The following is a 22,012-nucleotide window of genomic DNA, read 5'->3' on the forward strand; positions in this document are numbered from 1 at the left end:
TCGACATTCAGAATTTTAGGAAAAAAAAAAAACACTGTCTGTAAAAATGTTCAAACCAGGACACCTCAAGTCTCATAGTTTTACCTTCACATGGTGTAAATTCTGTAATTCTGTAAAAACTAATGTTTTTACAGTTACTATTTAGTCAAAAAAAATACTCAGCAAGAAGTCCTACACTGCACTGATATAGTAAATTGATTATAAAAGTATTTTTAGCTATAGATGCATCTTTTGTTAAAATGGTCAGGTGTACACTGAAGGAACCCTATGTTATTCCATTATAGGCAAAAATGTGTTTTTCATTTCATTTCCAATTAATGTATTGAACCTTTTAATGTATTTCTAATACTGTGTAAAATAGGCTTAATTTAAATAAAAGTGGTAGAAAGTGGCAATTTTTTATCTGATTAATCATTAGAATAATCCCTAGATTAATCCATTATTAAAATAATTGTTAGTTTCAGCCCTAATGCTTCGGGCCTTAACATGTAAACAACAGCAAACCCACAGTGATAAATCAGTATTATACTGCTGGAAAGAAACTTGGAAATTGATTTCATGTCTCGTTCATCTGCATGGCTGTTTTATTCAAGGTCGACAAATCGACACGGCAGGAAACGAGGATTCACACTGGCTGCGTTTCAAAAGGACACTGGATGGAGTTGTTTCCTAACCGCACCGCTTTCTCTAAGTGGGACAGTCTGTCAGCTCAAATATAAAGACAAAAACTCAAGTTTTTGTGCTGTACCCTTCTCCATTTTCTGCTGTTTGCTGGTGAGCTCCAAACACCTGAAATTCAAGTTGCAGCAGTCCCTGCACTGCAGTGTAGCACCTTAAAGCAGCTACCTGTACATATTTCATGTCATTTGATGCATGTTGAGTTAGTAGGTATAGAATTGCATGTATTTTTTAATAAAGTTATATAAAATACCGTGTCTGAGTGTGTGTGTGGTTGTGTGTACATATGAAATTACAGACATGACCTTCCAGGAAGTGATGTCTAGGTCAACGCAAAGTGTGGTTGGGAAAAAAAAGTAATTAACCAAATGGCTAAAATTGTATCTCAGTACTGACAAATGTACAGTAGCTGTTTTATTTATATTTTTGCATTGCAGAAATACAAAACTACTAAATCTTACCTGCAGGAGTGCAATGAAGAGAAAGAAGGCGTTGGCTGCCCTCCTGAACTGCGAGTAGAGGAACCGAGGGAGAAAGGTGAGAACGTTATATTTGGCCGTGCTGAAGAGCCGAGTCAGGCACGAAGCAACGAGGTGATGGTGGGGAGCAAGATGAGACAAGAAAAGGAGAAAACAAAATAGATTAGTTTGCAAAGTGTAATCTACAGTGGAAACATTGCTGAAACAAGAGTCATTCAGAGGAGACTTTAATTTTACCATTCTGACAACAGTCTCCAGAGTTAGTTTTACAGAAACATATTTATTTGTGTCATACAATGACAAACTGCAAACACTGGTGCACTAATAATAAAGAATAATTAGAGGCTAGGAGGTGGCAGAGGGGGCATAAAGACATCCTGACAGAGATGAGCGATGCTCCCTGTGCTGCTGTGGGGTTGGTCATCATGGTGGAATATTGAAACTAGAGGCGCTTTCAGCACCCCCACAGCCGAGCCTCCAGCAGGCTGATTTACGGCCGAGTTAAAGGGGGCAGTCAGAGGAGCCACTTTAGGAGAAGATGTATATACTGCTGCAAGCCAAGCCAGTAGCAATGCTTTGCATACCCCTGCAGACAGACAAATACAAACCAAGTATAGTGCCTCTAACTCGCAAAGGTGACCAAAAGAATGCAGTTCAATAACAATGATATTGCCATTTTAAACCTACCAGAAATACAATATATATGTATTTTTACAAACAGAAATATGGAAACTGTGGCACATATTTGTATTCCTTAGAGTCAATACTTGATAGAAACAACTTTCACTGCAACTGTAACTTTTTGAAGCATGTCTGTTAACTTAGCATACCGGAGGACGCAAAGTTTGCCTTGCCACAGGTTCTCAATTGAATTTAGGTCTGGACTTTGACTAGATGGTTCAAACACATGTATATTCTTTGATTAATATAATTCTGTTGTAACTCTGGTTGTAGATTTCTAATCAATCTCCAAATGGAAAGTCAATCTCCATACCAGTTTCAGAAGACTAGCAATTTCCAAAACTTTCAACCAGTTTCTCTATTCCCATTAAAGAGAAGAATCACACAGCATGATACTGCCACCACCAACTTTAGTCGTGGTTTAGAAGTTCTTTAACCCATGTATCCTTTACTTTAAACTTAATGATGCACAACTATTTGTGCAACTCTAGCACATGAGGTCCTAATAAAATATACTTGTTTACTTGTACTTGGTTGTTTTAATAAGGCAAAAAAACAATCACAAGACATACAAGTAACTATGTAGTCTTCTTTTGGTAAGACTGACAAGTTTTATTAAACAAAATTGAGAACATGTATGCAAATGACCGATGATCTAAAACCTTACATGTTCTTAGACAGATATAACTGTTGCTTTGTAGCAGTCACATGAGTCATGATCATAAGAGGAAGCTCAGCATTATCTAAGTGACCAGAATGATCAAGCAAACCAACAGGCGGTATGAGACATGCAAATAAGAGGAAGTTTCTTTGTGAGAGTGACTTTTACACACAAGTACGGTAGTTGATATTGGGATCAGATCAGAGTTTTATTCAATCTTTAGCCTAAACTCACATGAGATCCGAGTGGGAAGTAAAAGCACACAACAGTGGCTAAAAAGTTGTGATGCCAAAAATATGGGCCCATTGTTTTCATTCACTATAATTGTTGTGCTTAAAATATATATATATGTATGACTGCCTTCTTACACAATGATTTCCATATTAGAGTAATAAACTAAACTAAAGAGGGCAGTTTCAATAGCCTACTAGTTGAAATAAAAGTATAGCTGCAGTGACAAATACTTGTCAGCAGAAAGTGCAGGTGTGTAAAATATATATATATTTTTTTTCCCAGAACATAACTAGCACACACATTGCTTAGCTGGCACTGTTCTGCTAACAAAACACAAAACTGAAGAGTCATAATTGTTATTAGCAGTGACAGCACACTATGCTGTTTACAGCAATGTTAAGCTGTTGGAGGTAACATAGGTTAAATATTTAACCTTTGACAGATGACTGTCAAAGGTTAAATAGATTTAAAAGCAAAACTCAAGGCATATACTTGTGTACTTCCTTTAAAAGGCACTTACCTGCATCCATAATCATTATTTGAGAGTATTCATTTTGCTCTCAAATAATGTTAGAATTATACCAGTGTTAGAATTATACCAGTATTGGGAGTGAACTTTCAAGCCTGACCTAAGCAGGTCATGTACCTGGGAGGCTTACATGCAAGCCTCCCACAGGTCAGGGAAGTTTTCCAATAAATTCTTTGAAACAAATTAGAGTTTAATGATGCAAACTGGGGCCATTTTCAGGTCGTTTGGTAAATAGCAACCTGTCCTTCAGTAAGTATCTCTTTAGTAACAAAAAAATTGCATTTCAATGTTGGAAACATGTGGCAAGTTGGTATGAATTGCAAACTGCTACAGCACAAGCCAAAATTAGTCATGTATGCCAGACTGGAATTGCAGTCTGTTGCATGGAAAGCATAAAAATGCTGATTAATAGATTTTCAATCAATACAATGCTATTTTTGTAATTAATGAATTCCTAAAAATTGTACAGGCCCAGTTAAAGGCATACATTTTAGCACATATTTGACCACAAACCAACATTTCCTTTAATTTTATTGCACCTTCCACCTGACAAAGATTAGGTGGAAGGTGCCAATTAAACAATAGTGAGAATCAGCATAACTTGTACTGGAGATGAGAATGATCTAAATCAGATGGCAAATATATGCACAATTATATAACTTATGTGATAAAAAACAAACATGTGTCACACTAATATTTGCAATGGTATTCATGAGTGAAATGCATTATAGGACATATACTGTGTACAGTAGCAAAATTGCCAAGACTGGTGATACAATACCAACATAAGCATAATTTACACGGTACAGTACCATCACATATACAACATTTAACATTAAGCTATTTTTCATCAAGCTATGTTTCTCATTAACTTGACAGTAGTTTCTTTGATATGGTGACATGGAGCTTAGCTTTACACAGAAGCTCACCTGGATGCTTATAAAATCAGTGAAATGCATTGTTGATTTGCTTTGGAAAGTCATGATGACAAAAAAACAAACATATTCCACATTGGCTGGTTATTTAGTGCTTTGTGTGTTCATATCAACTGTACCATGCATTTCACACAATAGATGGCCAACAAGGAAAAAGGCACTCATCTTTTCACAAGACAAACTGTCAACATTAGAGATTAATTGCCTTTTACATTAGTCTGTCAGCAGCAAGTGCAGGTGTGTAAACAATCCACAATAACATGAGCTACAGCTCCTTCACTTTGGATTTAATCCAGGTGGAGACTGAGGCAAAAATGTATTTAAGTTAGTAAAATTAGTTTCACTATAGTACACTGATTTGGGATCCTAAACTGTTGAAGAAATGTTAGTAAAAGTCTGAATATATAGAACATTTTTATAACATCTGAAGGTGACGTAGTTACTTGACTGTGCTATAAAATGGCACTATGTACCTGGAGTATACATAATACTGGCCCCCTTTAAAGCTTACGGAGAGTTCCTAATTTGAGTCTCCTTCAGTTCTACTTTGATTTGTTAATATGTAAATTTCTTAACCCAGCGGAGTACATAGCCTAAATGACCATCAGGATGCAGACCACAAGGATTCTGATGACTAAGCTAATATAAAACAATGTAATGTAGAAATATTAAAGCACAGAATAACTGATTACAGTATCTCACCATGCCATCCTAATTGATGCTTTCTAATCCTGATCCCTGAGGCACACTGGCACCGGACTCCAGGAGGCTTATCTGGGCTGGAGTGAAACAGAACCTACAGCAGACGCCAGCAAGTCTCTGCAGTTAATGTTTTATACATCTTAGATCCACTAAAAATATGTTATCACTTCTTCAGAGTTGCCAATTAAACAATGAAATCAGTGAGACTCTGCATAACTTGTACTGGAGATGAGAATGATCTAAATCAGATGGCAAAAGCTTGTGCATGTTTCCATTCAAAGTCTCCTGTTACTACACCTGTTCAGCTTACAGTCATCTCTGCGTGTGCATATACTGTACATATCAAGTTCCTCATGCAGGAATGCTAGCTGACGGCATTTTCCAAACAATTTTGACCTTCAAGGCAAAAACCCTGTACTCCCTGGAGAAGAGCAACAAAGTAGAAAGGTCAGGCTGAAACATCTGCTCTAATCCATTTCTAGTGCAAACACTTTAACACTACCTGTGCAGCTCATAATGCATCAGTAAAAAGGCTTCCTATCAACTACACAAGATAAGAATGTATTTATTTGCAACTGGGAAAGCCTTAATAGACGGCCATATTATCCAAGTAGTCAACGCTATTTATTTCATAGTACATTTAACTCATGATTTAATGATGCATTTATTTAATTTTGTCCCTTTTACCTTCCATAAAGCAGAAGAACAAAAACAAATAAACGAGAAACAGATGGAAATATTATTGGATTGATGGATGTAGGGACAAAGTATGAAAATACAAAATAGTTTCTTGCACCATTCACAGAAAGCAGGAAAGTAGAAATTTTCTCAAAAATAAAAGTTATTAGAAGAGTAAAATTTTGGGACTGAAACCATGAAGAAAAAAACTTTGAAAGGAAACCAAGTCTTCAGTTTCTGTTATAAAATTTTAAAAAATAAATAAATATATCCAGTTTTCTCGAGAGGACATTGCTACTGGGTCCTGAGTTTAGTGAACAACAAATCTGTGTTTGTAAAATTGTTTTTGGGATCATTTCTTGGCCACCATTGTATTGCAACAGCACTGAGAATGTTTGATAGAAAAGGAGCAGCAAAGAGCCCCACTTAAGCTTAAACTGACCACCTGATGAAGTGGACCAGTGAGCTGCCCAACACAACATTAACTCAGCTCTTAAATATAGAGACTCCTTTGTACCTCACGGATCTGTCACTAGATATAATGCACACATAGTTATTATCTTTGGCACATTTCAATGAATAACCCTCTTACCTGACACGATTGTTGCAAAACTTTGTGAACTGCGGCTGATTGAGGTATATAAGCCGGGCATCTTCTTGGTCAGCCAGTGACGTCTTCTCTGGTGTGTCCTCTGTCTTTTCATATCCTGCATCAGGCAAGAAAGGAGGTTTTAGTCTAAATAACAAATAAAACATCAAAAGAACCAAAAAAGGTAAGATGAAAAGCTGTTTTGAAGTCTTTGAGTTGTCCAGTGTGAATAACACCAAAGGAGACCTTGGTAGGAGGGGAGGAGCCACAGTCAGGGGAAGTCTATGGAGACTTTAGATGCTTTACTGCTTCAGATGGCAACATGCCTTATATTATTTTATTGTTTATATAGTGATATCGTAGATGATACTAAATAACATGGTAATTCTAGCCTTGAATTATTTGCAACATTTCCTATCAATCTATTATCTGAAAGAGTGGGTGTGGCTAAACCAAGTGTCAACTGTCACTGAAATTGGTCATGAAGCAGACAATGAAGTAGCAAAGACAAAGAAACATTTAGAGTTAAATTCACAGAACACTCACCTAAACTTTGGAGCAATAATCTGACAGCAGTAAAAAGTTTAAAACATCAAAGAAGTGGGAAGAGGATTTAGAAAATATTACATAGAGTTGCCAAGCCAATTTCTTGTAATCTCAACAGCAAAAGTTCACAATAGGAAATCATCATATCATATGAACAATGTGACTTTTATGTCAATGAAGAATGAACAACAACACTGTTAACGCAACCCGAAGGGGATGCATATGTATTATATAAATAAAGTAATAAAAACTATATCTAAAAAGATAAACAAGAACATTGTCCATCTATTTTGTGCAGCTAAATAAGACAAGCAGTGAAAGACTGGGAATGTCAGAGTGTTTAAGTCATGGTCACCCAAAGGCATTGTGAAACACCATCGAGAGAATGTGGTCTGACTCAATGATAATTCCTTTCTTTTACAGGAAGTTTGAGCACAGACCACCCACTCATTAAACCAGTAGATTAAAGAAAAGTATGCGAAAGTAAATGTTTGTGGTCTGATTACTTAAAACATGTTAATAAAGTCTACATTTCAATTACTATTTTACAGTCAGGGGGCTGTTTTGTTGCTGGATATGTGTGATTATTACTCAGAATTTCCTGTCCAATGTGACATCCTGCTGCAGAGACTGCACAGCTATGTGAGAAGATTAGCTGATGCAGTCTGATGATTTGAAACAACACCACCAAAGTGCCTTTGTCAATGTGTAGTTGAACTATTTTACTGAAAATTTGTTTTATGGCTAAAGTTTCAAAAATACTCTGTTTTAATCCTGTAAAGAAAATATTGATTTTATTGTTTTCACTCACCAACACTTTCTTTCTTCCAAATAAAGCAGTTTTAAAACATGGAAGCAATTATTCTGTCCTTTAAAAGCCTCTCGTTGATTGGATGAAATTCTCCTTCCATCTCTGAAATCACAAGGCGCTAGTCTGCTCCCAGCCTCCCACCGAGGTCAACAAAGTGGGCTGCAAGGACAACACTACTGAGGCGCAACGGGGGCTGCATGTGGGTTGCAGAGACGCTCATGAAGGTAGTGTGAAGCAATTTTTTATTGGCAAGGAGCCAATCCAAAACTGGCAAGGGTCTCACTTTGTAAGCAAAACTAACACAAGATGAGCAGGCTCTGTTCTGCAGGTGCATCATGAAAAAGCCTACTTGGTGCAGAACAGGATGGTCTATGAAATTTATAAAAAGCAAGCTAAGTTTGAACTAGCAAGGTCTGACACTTATTTTTAAAGGTACAGCAAAACAAATTGTTGCCATGTTACAACCAAAAACTTTACTGTAGTTCTAAAGGAACTTAATGTAATAGACAAAGACAAAGAAAAGCATAATTGTGAAGGTGAAAGAAAATGTCCTTGTTTACTAAATGTTTTAAAGATAAAAAAAAAACAAAAGTAATGCATATATTTTCTTTTCAACCCCCTTTATTCCAACAGTCCTAAATTAAAATCCAGTGCCTCCGATAACCTACTAAGGTTTTACTCAGTGTAAATTCAGCTGTGTTAGAAAACACTGGTGATGAAACAGCATTGTGAAGCTTGGAATACAACAAAGAGGTTCAGAGATAAATAGGGGAGGAGTGGATTTAAAGCAGGATTAAGTTATGAAACTATATTCCAAGCTTTGAGAATCTCAAAAGTCCAGTTCAGACCATCTCTCATACAATAGAAAGAGTACAAAACATCTGCAAACACACCAGGACATGGTGGAGGGAGAGCATTTATTAACAAAGCAGCCAAAAGGCTTACAGTAACTCTGGAGGAGCTGCCGAGAAGCACAACTATGAAAATCATAAGAAAACCTAAAGCCTGTCCTGAAAGAAAAAATGGCAGGAAGAAATCATTGTAAATAGACAATCACACAAGAAGTTGTGTTAGGAGTTGGCCACAAACTATGTGGGGCACAGTGGAAGACGTTGTTGTGTAAGATGAGATAGAAACTGAACTTTTCATCACCTTTTACATACCTTCCCCAAGATGAAATAGCAGAGGAGGCAGCATAATGTTATGAGAATACTTTCCAGCAGGCCGAGGAAAGATGGTGAGAGTTAATGGGAAGACGTGATGGGCTAAATACTGAGAAATCCTGGAAGAAGACACATTAGTGGCTGCAAAAGACTAGAAACTGGGGTGAAGGTCCATCTTCAAATCACATCACCGTCATGTGTCAGAAAGACCCAGTCAAAGTTCAGGAACAAATTTTCCTGTCAACATCTATCCAGTCTGACTGAGCTTGAATTATTTTGTAAAGATGAAAAGTTTTAAGTTTGTAGATGTCTAAAGCTGGCAGAAGCATACCCCAAATATGGTCAGTTGTAACGGAAGTGAAAGATGATTCTACACAGTGTTCACTCAGGAGGACGGAATAAATATTCATGCTCTACATTTACTATTTGGAATTTAAAAATATTTCCATATTAATTGTGTTTGTCTGTATACCAATAAAATATTTTAAAGTGTGAGGTTATAATATAAACATCCAAGTCCTTCAGTAATTTAGGTCTCCATAGTTGCCATTCTTTTCTCTTTTCACATGTCTGAGTTAATAAAAATCAGCTAATTACCAGATGATAGAATGCTTAGATCAATCGATGTGTAATATTTAAACTTGTTTTTTATGCTTCTTTATAGTCACAGGAGTTAAGTTGTAACTGAGCTCCAACGTATAAGCATTGGAACTGAAAGATAGACAGCATAGATCACACAAAAAATTTAAAAATATACAGTACAGACCAAAAGTTTGGACACACCTTCTCATTGAATTCAGTGAGAAAGTGCGTCCAAACTTTTGGTCTGTACTGTACAGTACATTCTGAGAAAAATTGTATCATCTTTTTCCTTATTTTCAATTAAATGTTTGGAGTGATACCAAGAGCAGACCCAGGAAAGTATTACTCAAACCTTCAGGTACAGAGAGTATTCCCTGACTATAAAATTATCAGGCTGGTCCTGATCACATGCTACTTGTTGCGTTAGAAGATATGGGTTGACGTTAAAGAAAAGCTTTTACGACGACAAAAATAGGAAACGGGAAAGAAAGTCATGTGAGTGCAGAAAAATGGCTTCAACGACAACAAACTGGAGAGTGGTGAGATGCTGTAACCAGAGACTCTAAATGATATGCCCCAGTTGTAACCCTAGCTTGCTCTGCAGTATTCCCTCCATGTCACGTCAAGGAAACAAGGTGGAAGACTGACACCGCCTTTAAAGTCAAGCTTTCCACTTTCACTACTCCGTGCTGTCCTTCGCTTTCTCACCTTACCCTTTATTACTTTCCAACTCATGTTACGTAAACCCCAAATCTCAAATTCCAGTCCTTGTTATTTTAACAGTCTACTTAGCGTATACCAAGAAGTACCCAACAAATCTTATCTGGAAAGTTTCTCTACTCAGCATGTGTTCGATAGCTAAAAATAAACGGCCTGTTGTAGTCATTTGGTCACCAGGGAAAACATTGGGTGGTTATCCCGACCTCGTTATGCAAGATGTCAGATCAGGAAAGGTGGTTTATTGGATTAGTTTGGGGGGAGCGGGGAGGATAGTGTCAGCACAGCAACAGCAGAGTCAAGTGTTGTGTCTTTGTCTTTTGCTCACTTAGGGACACACATTGTACAAAGAGAACAGATTTCAAAAACAAATCTGTTTTAATCTGAGGTAGAAAGTCTTTAATCTATAATGCAAAAATTAACTTAAAAACAATATTGTTTGTAACACTTGAGGACAGGAAAAGACAGCAAGTATCACTGCAGCATGAGGCCATTGTGAAGAAGCAGGCCATGTGGCTGAGGATGTGATTGATGCTGCACCTCTGTGTTCTGAATGAGCCTTCGCAGCAGGAGTAGGCCACTGGGGTAGGCCAGGTGCTGCAATGCACCAGTTGCTGGTTGTGCTCTTATTTAACTTAGCCTCCCCCCCTCCCTTTTAGCAGCTATGGAACAAGATGAGAACTCAATTTGAATAAATCTGTTAAGTACGTAAATATTTCATTGATCTCTATGAAACAACCCTGACTGTATTTGTATGTTACCATCAGCTACTTTGACCTTAATATTTTCATTTTCTAGATGGCACATATACAATAACCTAGACAGGAATTTAATAGGAATCAGACAGGAGGCATAAATTGCTTTACAATTTTAAAGGAAGTTACTGTATGCCTTACATTTCAGCTAACTGAAATGTAAAAAAAAAAAAATTTAATAAATAACATTTTCTGATGATTTGAAATATTTGTTCTCAAAAGCATTTGTGTGTTTCAAAATGAAAGCAAAGGAAGCCCAGAAATGCACACAGCTATTAAAAAAATATATATTTTCTGCCACATGTCTGCTGCTCATTCGGGTTAAGAGACGGAGACATTAAGAGTTGCAGAAGAACAAAGTTGCTTTCTTATGCTTTTGAGATGTCTATAATAAAACAAGTAGGATTTACAAATAGACAGTTCTGGAAACCTTACTATAATAAGTTTGACACTATAAGTAATAATTTGTATCACAAGGTCAAAGCTTTACATAAAAATAAATAAATAAAGACAAGAAACTGGTCACAAAATTCTTATCTTGCCAAAATGAACAAACTTGATGATAGAAGCCAAGACGTAATCCCAAAGTTGTAAAAGGGAGTTACGATAGAAAGATAAAGTGGACCAGCAAGAAAGTAGATAACAGTAAAACTGAGTTTTACTTTTGCTGAAGAAAACTAAGGGGAAAAAAACTAATAATGTCCCAGGCTTGGTCCTACTTGACTTGTAATAATAAATTAGTTCCTTTGTTTTCTGATGTCATGTTTTATCTCCATTGCTGTTTGCAATGATTTAAAAAAACATTTTCTCCTAACCTTTGGTATAACTCTGGAAAACATATAATGCAGATTTTATTGCTTAATAACCTTCATAAACTTCATAGATTTAAATCAGAAAAAGAAATTGCATTTTTTTATTATTCCTTCTTGTGTGTGTGTTCATAACAACTACATGATTGTTTTAGATCCCTACCTTATTTCTTAACATTACTTGAGGTTTCCTGTGGCGTCTCTACCAACGTAGTCCAACGGACAACGATTTCTATTGCGTGTCTTTCCAAATACATCTCATGACAGAAGCACAACTTCAGATTCCCTAATGTTGCTTCTGTTACACACGGACTGGACAACTTTAATTTCGGTGTCACAAGTGTTTATTTTTGCCTGCAACACAAAACAGAGAGCTTTAGATAGAAGTACATGAATACATACTTCTGACTGAGCTTCTAACCGTTTACTTACTGACTGCTATAAAATGCCCTATACAAGAAGTTAAGAAATAGTAAGAAAGAAATATAGTCTAGCTAAACCAAAATACTGCTTTAGAGCACAATGTCAGACACCAAAGACAAAAATTTATTTTAACAATCAAAGACAGAACAACACACACCACAGTATGTAATCTAATGAGTAACGTCGCCGTCCTACTAAGGACGCAGTGGGAAGTAGCGACTTAGCTTCCAAGGTTAACCAAACTCAGCTAATAAACATAACCGGTACGGTCACTTTGTGAGAACTTCATAAAATGAAATACAGCACCATCAAACATCACTGGACCTATTATACACAGTCTGTATGTTTAACCTCACCTGTGACACAAAACAGAGCTTTTGATAGATACAAGTACACAAAAACATTTCTGACTGAGCTTGTGACCCTTGACCTTTTTTTTTTTATTTTCTAACCGTTAACTTACTACTTCTGCTGTAAAATGCAGAGAAGCGACAGTCAGTCGCGCTCATAGGTGCTGCACTTAAAAAGAAGCAAAAAAACCAGAATAGAAATTATTCCCACACTGATCTTACTTCTGAAGCATCTCCTGTGAGGTGGAGGGCCTCTAATCGGCAGCTATAAGAGTATAACTAATTCAAGTGCCACCATAACAAGCAGTCTGAGGTTGTGAGGCAGAACAAGGACTAAGGACCAGTTTCCTATGTATAACTTAAATTCCAATGGCTTAATAACTTCCCAACATGATGTCTACCTGTATCGGGTTGTTTTATGCCTCCTATGCGCCTAAGACCCTTGTCAGGTTTCTGTTGCAGCAACTATTCTTACACATCTGATCCAATTTAAGGCTTTGAGTTGAACACTTTAATTGGATTGGGGAGGAGAAACAGGGTGGAAGCCGGAAAGTGGTCTAATACTGCAAATACTGATCTAACATTCAACATTAATCCTGTAATTTAAATATGTGTAGGCCTGTCACGATAGCAAATTTTGCTGAGCGATTAATTGTCTCAAAAAATTATTGCGATAAACGATAATATTGTCTGAAGACCTTTTTACACTGATTTAATGGAAATGACGTAATAATGCATGTGATTTCCTGCCAAAGATAGATACACTTTATTTTCAAAAGAATACTTAACACTGGAGCTGATAAACTAAATAAACAAAACAACCAAAAACAAAATGGATTCTCAGTCTCCATTAACAAAAAATGTACTTGATAAAAACTAAACAACATAAAGCCAAAGTGGAAATAAACACTGCATTCAACCCAAAGAGTGCAGATTATGAAGTCTGTATACTATGTTGCCCTTCAGTAATAATTAGATTTAAATAGAGAAGACGGGCACATCGACTACCTGATGCAATAGTTCACACTAAACGATTTTTTGCTCCTATTTTTCCCCATACAACAATCTTAGACCTTTGGTCTTCCTAAGATTGTGTGGTGTGTTACGGTAGATCCTCGTTGCCGCTCCGATCTAAATCAGGGGTTTTCCCCGACTGGGATCTTAACGCAGCCTGTTGAAAGTGACAGGTAGCCAATCAGAAAGCGCGGATTCTCCTCCGTGTTTTCTGAGGGGAAATTACGTTGGGGAATCCCAAACAGCTGACACGGCGCAACCCGAAGTCCAGCCGACGTGGAAACAACATTAATGTTTATTCAACATGCAAAGAATATAGAAATGACAAGAGGAGGAGTTGGAGCGAAATTGCTACCGCAGTTGATAAACCCGGTAACTTTTCAGCTGTTCTTCGTTAACGTGACGTAAATAGGTTATAATGATTTTCATTCGGTCAGGACTTTACGCTGACACTAGCCACATGCATTGCAGGTAGATTGTAGTAAAGCATTGATTAATGCCTGGTTTTAAAATTAGTTCACTGGACTTGTAGCCATTATTTTGTGCCCATTGTTGGACACCACACGGCAGGAACGAACCCGATCGAACCGTTATACCTAGGATTTCTGTCGGCTAATGTGTGGTCTGTCAGGTTTTGAAAATGGGCCGACAATCGGCTGACAGCTCTAAGATCGTGTAGTGTGCGATGGGCTTTACACTAAGGAAATGAGGAAGGGAGGAGTCAGTGAGAGCACCGGAGTTAAGCCTTTTTTCATTCGGTGTCATCAACAGAACGAGAAAAAGGTCGGGAGAGACGATAATGCCGATAATTGAAATGACGTCGATAGTTTTAATTTATCGTACGATTAATCGATTTATCGTTTATCGCGACAGGCCTAAATATGTGTGTAAATATTCATCTCATCATCAGCAAAAACTGATGAGATGAAAGAGCTGATAGTTCCAATAAATTAAGTTTTCACAGAACCCTTTTAAAGAACTCTTCTGAAATCTTCTCTGTTAAGTTCAAGTCCCCTGGTTCTACAACAGCCTGTGTAAAACATATTGAGGCCACTGCTATTAACGTCTTAGTGGAAGTTCTGCTTTTTATCTCTGGAAGCTACATTAACTCCAGTGTGCGTCATGACGTCAATCCCACTCACAATAATAAAAACAAGAAGGGAAACCAGATAAAAACTTCCTTTGAGCTTTATTATTATCCTCCTGTACTATAATAAGCAAGTTAGAACTCCACAGACGCTCCACAGACAAGGCTAAATAAAGCTCAGTTGGAGCAGCGAGGAGTGGCAGACAGCTCTGAAGGGAAAGCCTCTTGGGGAAGGATCAATGCCACTGAGAGTTGTAATATGTTTGGATGCAGGCCAGATGTCAGGATTATTGCTTGTGTCAGCCAAGATGCGGACTGGTGGAACAATAGTCAAGAGAAGGGACATATTTTGGACAGGGCGCCCAGTGGGAAAAACTGTCCAGAGGACTCGACTATGACATGCTGGTCTTCCCCCGTCAGTCTAGAAAGGCTGGGCGACTATTGTATGTAGCAGAGAAAATGTCAATCAAGACAAATTCCTATCTTAAAAAACAAATTCTGTCCAATATAAAGATGCTTCATTTGTTCGATCATTACTACATATAGTTCATGCACACATTATTGGAATAGTTTTCCCATCTATGATCATCTCTCATTCATAAGCTCTAGCCACAATTTCTTTAAAGATTTACATATAAATAAATTAACCAAACCTTTACATTTTTAAGCAGACTAGGTATGTTGCCTTGCCTTCATATTATTTTTTTTCTCTTTATTGTAGATCAAAGGTTTACAGTTAGTCGCATAAGTGCATCCCCAAACTTCCAAACATCAAGTCAAATATGGTAGAATAAATAAACAACATAAGTATGAAACTGCGCAACTCTGGGCGTCTTACTATATTGTGCATTGCTATGAATACTTTTCATTTTATTCCAGCTAAAATCTAAAGTTAGCCATAAAAACTTACAATTTTCAACAAAAACTGAATCTATCAGCAACCAAAGATCATACATTTTGTTTTATTCAAATTTAAAAATCAGCCAGCCTACTTGGATTTAATTATTTCATCAATAATGTTGTCTCAAATATTTATTTGAGCTGCAAAGGCAAGTTATTGTTTACTAGACTTTTCGTTTATTTCAAATGTACCAACACTAAACCTTATAGGACGCCATATTTGACATCTTTGCACTGTGATATTTTCATAGAATATATCAAATGGTTTTTGTTTGTCAAATAACTACATAACCATTTATCTATTAGGTCTGTAATTTTTAAAGTACGCAGTCAAGTACGGCATTTAAAACTATAAATTTCTCAGAATACAACACATCCTGTCTAGTCTCCCTCAGACACAAAGCTAGGACCGATAAGCCTGAGAGGTTAGTAAAGTGTGATTGAAACTGTCTGCCTGGACAGAATCAGGCTCACTCAAAGCTTATTCAATAATAAAGGAAATGGGAATAGGAAGCAGGAAGGTAGTAACACTTATCCAACACCAGGAAGTGAACACCAGTCAAACCAGTTGAAAGAAAAACAACAGATCTTAGCACTGTCATTGTTGAATGGCACTTAAACAGAGGCTCCTTACCATCATTAAGTGTTCAAATTAGTTCAGAAGTGATGTAATTTGTGATCTCTTAATGGGTTTGCAAAGTTGGCCTAATATACCACGTCCCTGTATATCTGTATAGCAGCACCAACTCTCTACATGATGCATTCAACCCAGATAAATATTTTAGTGGACAGAGCAGCCTATTCAAGGCTGCAGTCTATTTATGGCCAAAGTCTCAGAGATAAAATCATTCTTTTCTATCTTTTCACTGTTTGTGAATGGAAGGAAGGGCTGTTGGAGACTATAGGTACTGCCTCAATCTAAGCTACATCCATAAGTCTCTTATCAGACCTCGGTGCTGTAACCAGCACCCACAACAACAGGGCAGCTGCAGAATTAATCCCTCCGCCCTGTTTGGCTCCATCTGGCTCCTCATAGGCTCAGGCAGACCGTAGCGGGACGAAAAGTCCGGGGACAACGCAGGCAGCTGGGTCTAGCAGTGACATCACAGGGATGGCCTGGCTGAGCTTAGTGAGGGATCTGCCGAGAGACAAGCCTTTCCACTCAGAGCGACTTTATGAATGATCAAACACAAGAGCATATGCTATACACTTTGCAGATCCCTGCAAATGCTTCGAATGTCAGCAGCATTGATATATTATGAAGGCATCAAAACCGTTTCAAATGAGGACCCTGAAGGATTTCTTAGGCTAAAACAGCAGCTTCCAGCATGCTAAATATAGATCATGCTAAAATGCTGATGTTATGCAAATCTTAGCATAGCTTGTTGGAATACTAATAAAGGCCAATTAGCACCTTGCATAAAAAAAACATTGCAGGAACCGAAGACTATTATGTGCTCAGTTAGTGTTCAGCTATAAACAAAGACAACAATGTGATGTAAAAAAAATAATAAATAAAAAAATAAAATGCCATTCTGTTGGCAGAGATTCATGAAAAGTTAATCAGGCCAAAGCTAATTAGACATCTTCTCTGGATCAGAGGTAACACATACACTGAAAATTGAAAAGCAACCCCACTCTGAAGATGTTTCTTTAAATATTTACCAAAATATTTATCACTAAAATCTTTTAGAAAATACAGCACATTAATTGTCTGCTTTTGTTTAAAATAAGGCACTAGGAATCAGCTTTAAAAGCTATAAGACAATTCCAAATTTCTGTGTTCTACATTACAATTAGAAAATGAAAATTAGGAATGCCATTCTGTTGGCAGAGATTCATGAAAATTTACAAATAATTTAGGAAATACTTTCAACCAAAACAGGCCAGATATTGCTATCAAGACATAACAAGTTTTGTTTTGTTTTTTTCCCCTCCAGAGGGTCTTTTGTGGGCTCTAGTGTCCCTTATATGAAAGTAAGCTGATTAAATTCAGAATTTATTTATTTTAATCCTAAATTAAAACCTATTTTATCAATTTTCTTGTTTATTTATTTGTATCAAAATTAAAACTAAATACATTTTAATTTTAGTAGTATAAATCAATTACTATTTTGAATAACAAGAAATAATTATTTTTTAAAAAGCAGTTGCATCATGTTAAACATTTTTGTGGAAATACCAGTATAACTGTTTTTACTAAAGGTCATCATTCAACAAAAACCTCACAACACCCTATGCCTACAACAGACCAAACCTGTTTTTATGTTATTATTCCAGGGTTAGACTTATTAGGCAGGACAACCAGGATTGTGTCTGTCTGACCGGTTTAGTAGGATTCAAACTTAAAAACAAACAGTGTATCTGTTCATTCATGCTGCCTAAAAAGAACCTGTGTAAACTACCATAGCTCAGAGATCATGTGAAAGGGATGAATATATTCTGTTCATATGTTATTATCCAATGTGCATTTTCATTTTAAAAAACCCTAAAATTGTCATTTAAAAAAATTTTACTTGGCATTTACCAAAAACCGACAGGAAAATTAAAAAAAGGATAAAAATGACAGCCAACCAGGCTCATTTCCATCAAATACCATCTATAAATAGCTGCAATAATGAAATGGCAGATAACAATTAATCCTAGTCAGTGTTTTAATTGATGTCAACTAACCTGATGTGTCGCATCTAATGAGACCATTTGCCAGAAACATCTGCAAATTATATTGCATGTCTGCAGAGAATATGCCCTTTTCTTAAGTGCATTGAGGAAACATTTATGTGGACCTCATACTTGTCTAATTGATTCAGGCCTAAATCTTTAGAGTAGGTCATCTGTTAATATTAGTTATGGCGCTTCTATTGTAGGAGCACAGACTCTCATGAAAGCGATCACTTCATGTGCCATTAACATCACCATCTACAGAACATGACCTACATATGTCAAATATTGCAGGACTATAAATTAAAAGAAAATGTAGATTAGGCTACAGTTTCTTTTAACCCAGATATTGCCTTAGATATCTTAACTGGTAAAAGATCACTTACTCCGAACTATGAACCAGTATCACAAATGCACATGGATATATGTGATAAGATATTAAAAAGAAAAACGCTTCAATACATGGATAGTTCAAACTATCCATTTATAGATAGTTTGAATCCATCTATAGTTGATGGTATAGAATCAACTATACTATCTATGTATAGTTGATTATATACATAGATATTATAGAATCAACTATCTTGATTCTATACATCAGGGGTCTCAAACTCAATTTACCCAGGGGCCGCTGGAGGTAGAGTCTGGGTGAGGCTGGGCCGCATTCACACACACGGTCTCCTCAGCCGAACCTTTCTGATTGCCTATTACCATATTTGGCCGCAGTCAGGCGCTGTAACAGCTGTAATTGTGTAGTGTCTCTTTAAGATACTCTAGTATTGCTAATGATGTCAGAAGTATGCGCCACGGCTTCTCTGTAGAGAGCGTGGGAGAAACGTGCTAGACGGACATGTTAGCTACCTAACTTTTTAGTAATGTTATGGGTTGTTTGGACGCTGCTCAATTTTCATGTCTGATAATATAGCAGCCGTTCTACCGGGCTTTGTAAGGTTGGTGAAGAGCGTATTTATTAAAGGACAACACTGTGGAATTCCCAGTACCAGTGTGGTTGTGAGTTTTTGACCGTCCTGACGAATCTGCCGCCTCCTCTCCTCCCTTAAACACAACCCAAGCGTTACAGCGCCTAACCTTAATTACGTTACACTGATCAGCAACTTCCGGGTCTAGACTGGATGCTGAAGCACGTGAAGCGGGAGTGGCCGCGGAAATTGCGCATGTACCGCATGCAAATAATGACAAATAGAAAATGCAAATAGGCCCGGCCGATGTCCCGCCCCAAAGAGCAATATACTCCACCGTGATTGGTAAGTTCGTTCAGCTCCGCACACAACACTGAAAAGTGCCAATTATATCAAACTCGCAGGCCGCACTAACATTAAACTTTCATATTAAGGCGGGGGCCACAAACTATCGTCCCGAGGGCCGCAGTTGGCCCGCGGGCCGTGAGTTTGAGACCCCTGCTATACATGGATAGTTAGAACTATCCATGTATAGAAGAGGCACTATGACCTTGTTAAGCCAAAATCTAAATTAGACACAATCAGGCCCATAAAATCCACAAGCTCTGGGAGGATGGAGGTGCACAGGGAGGTGAAGGACAGCAGGAGTTTCATCTTACCCACCATTGATGGTGCTGCTTTCCTGTGGAGAGCCTGCCAACACTTCTTCATCAGACCTCATCATCCCACGGCCTCACTGGCTGTATTCTTGCACATAACCTTGTTGCATTTTCTTGCTGTGTCACAGAGACACACCCAGATCAGAAAAACAACCGGCAACTGCTAGGATTGTTTGGGAATATCGAGTTTATCAAATGAATTCTAGTCATTTTTTACACCACAAAATACTAATTTATGACACATCTGGAGGTTTAAGCTTCCTTTCTACCATCAATGTAGAGATTATTTTGCAGGTGTTAATGGAAAGAAGATTTTAACTGTGAATCACTGAATTTATGTTGAGAGACTGCAAGATTCCAGAGATTCAAGTTGTGATCACAAAGTGACAATTGTTTTGAACCGCAAAGCGCCCCATATTAGACGTCTTTTAAATAGTTAAATTCACACAGATGGCAAATGTACCAATCCATTAAGCAAATCAGAACACTTGAGAGGCATCAATCAGAATTTTATGTCCGATTTCCAGTATCCAGTTTTTGCACAGCTCAGGCCTAGCAATGCTAATTTCACCAAAATCCACATTTTTCTTTCAAAACTGCAATATAAAGAAAGCTTTGAAAATACAATTACGGTACTAATATTTCTCAATTTATAGACTGAAGCACCTGACCACCTGAACTTGTCATAAAATACATTTATTTTAGACTATTAAATCGGCTCTCACTAAATTAACTTTAGACTGTTTTCACATTTAGTAGTCTGGTAAACTAGGTTCAACTGAGGACCAAAGTTGTAACATTTGTTACATCTTCAGCTGTTGCAGTTTGCTTTCACACTGCACTGTCAAACAAACCAAAACTTTTGAAAACCTATTTACTGCCTCACCTAAGATGAGGCTGCACCAAAAACCACTGAAGAAAACACTGAGCACTGCTTCCATCTTCGCACAAAGTAAGTAAAAATAGAGAAGAGTGAGATATTGGTGGTTGTAGGATTTCTTTTTTGTCTCTGGCAAAATACCAGAAGCCATTTCTCCCACAGGTGCTGACTCGTACATTAGTTTTGGTTGCATTTACCAGAATACCCTGCGCTATGGCCCGCTTCTGCTTTTGGAAGAACCTTCAGTCCACTTGCATTCAGATATGAATTCAAATTACACCAGAGTTCACTTTTCCCAAACCAAGACCTAGGTTTTAGAAAGACTAGAGTTTGATTTTTTTTTTTTGTTCACATCAGAGTTTAATTGCATATTTACACCTCCCCGTCAGAAAACTAGATTTTGATTGAAGCGGACTTAACAGGGCTGGTGTGAATACACCCTCAAACATCTTAACTAAAATGAAAATACTTTTTACCTCGTATCAGCGCCCACACCAAAGATTATTGTTGTCAGCATGACCTGGTAGCGCTTTGCACGGTGTGCTCACTGACTGGGAAAAGAAGAATCATTTTTGAGTTTCCAACTGGCTGATCAGTCAGGTCCAATCAAGATGAATCTGGTTTCTTGGTGCAGGAAAGCATGCATCTATGCTTTTTTTATGTTGAATTTTGCATTGACAACAGTTGTTATTGTTTTTATCACTCTTATTTCTTTTCAATCACCAAGATTTTCTCATCACTTTCCATGAGCTTCAGCATCACCAAACCTAAAATCTAAGAGGACATCGAGGGCTGAAAATGTTAATGCAGCTGCCCAAACATTGGTGTGCAAATGCATAGCGCTTAGCAAACATTGCATCTTTGCACCATCCAGATATAATCTCTAGCCAAAACACTGATTTCAAACAAACACAAAGATGCTATTTTATTGCTTTTATCAGAAAACACTAAAATATCTAACAGAGCAAATACGACTAAGACTGGTCATCCGATGTTGTGCAAAAGTTTAACTGTGTAAATGATACACAGTTAATCATTTACCTAATTAGTATTTTATTATACATTCTAAAAGGCGTACTTTTGGCTTTCACAACACAAGGAATTTCCAAACTAGAACACTGTAAAATTAGCAATCAGTAAGTTCAAAAAGGGCATTCTAGGCAAAAGTGGGATTAAAATAAACATTGGCAAAAACCTACTGGTCTGGAGCTGCCTTTGCTTTCTCCACATTTTAGAAACTGTACCTCCTTTTTGTCTGCCCTTGCACAATAGTTCTTATACCTAATGCAGCAGTTTGCGATGCACAGAGAAGAGTCATTGAAGTGAGCGCAGTCAAGAGTCTGAAGAGTAACAAGGTTAGACCAGCAGCAGGTAACCGATGAAGGCAAGACGTTAAACAGAAAGAAGAGAAGAGGAGACATCCCATTCCAGCACATAGAGAAGGAAAGCCCGAGGGGACTTGATATATCACATTGGCAGCTCAAGATGAGGGATTTAGTGGTGTGTTGGGCTTCTGTGCCACATTATTATCAGCTGGTGATCCGCAGGGCACACAGGTAGCTCTGGATC

At 37.5% G+C, this 22,012-nt stretch overlaps 1 protein-coding gene across 8 annotated transcripts in view; it reads right to left on the minus strand.

The window, feature by feature from the left end:
* Window positions 1-22,012, minus strand: part of atp8a1 (ATPase phospholipid transporting 8A1) — a 108,769-nt gene that overhangs the window by 81,832 nt on the left and 4,925 nt on the right. For all 8 annotated transcript variants that reach the window (XM_032554408.1, XM_032554407.1, XM_032554410.1 and 5 more), the window contains exons 2-3: window positions 6,170-6,284; window positions 1,140-1,239 (exon numbers count right to left, since the gene is read on the minus strand). In XM_032554408.1, coding sequence (XP_032410299.1) covers window positions 1,140-1,239; window positions 6,170-6,284 — 215 coding nt within the window. The remainder of the gene's footprint in view (window positions 1-1,139; window positions 1,240-6,169; window positions 6,285-22,012) is intronic.

Source organism: Xiphophorus hellerii, chromosome 23 (assembly GCF_003331165.1).
Source record: "Xiphophorus hellerii strain 12219 chromosome 23, Xiphophorus_hellerii-4.1, whole genome shotgun sequence".
In the NCBI taxonomy this organism is placed as follows: Eukaryota; Metazoa; Chordata; class Actinopteri; order Cyprinodontiformes; family Poeciliidae; genus Xiphophorus; species Xiphophorus hellerii.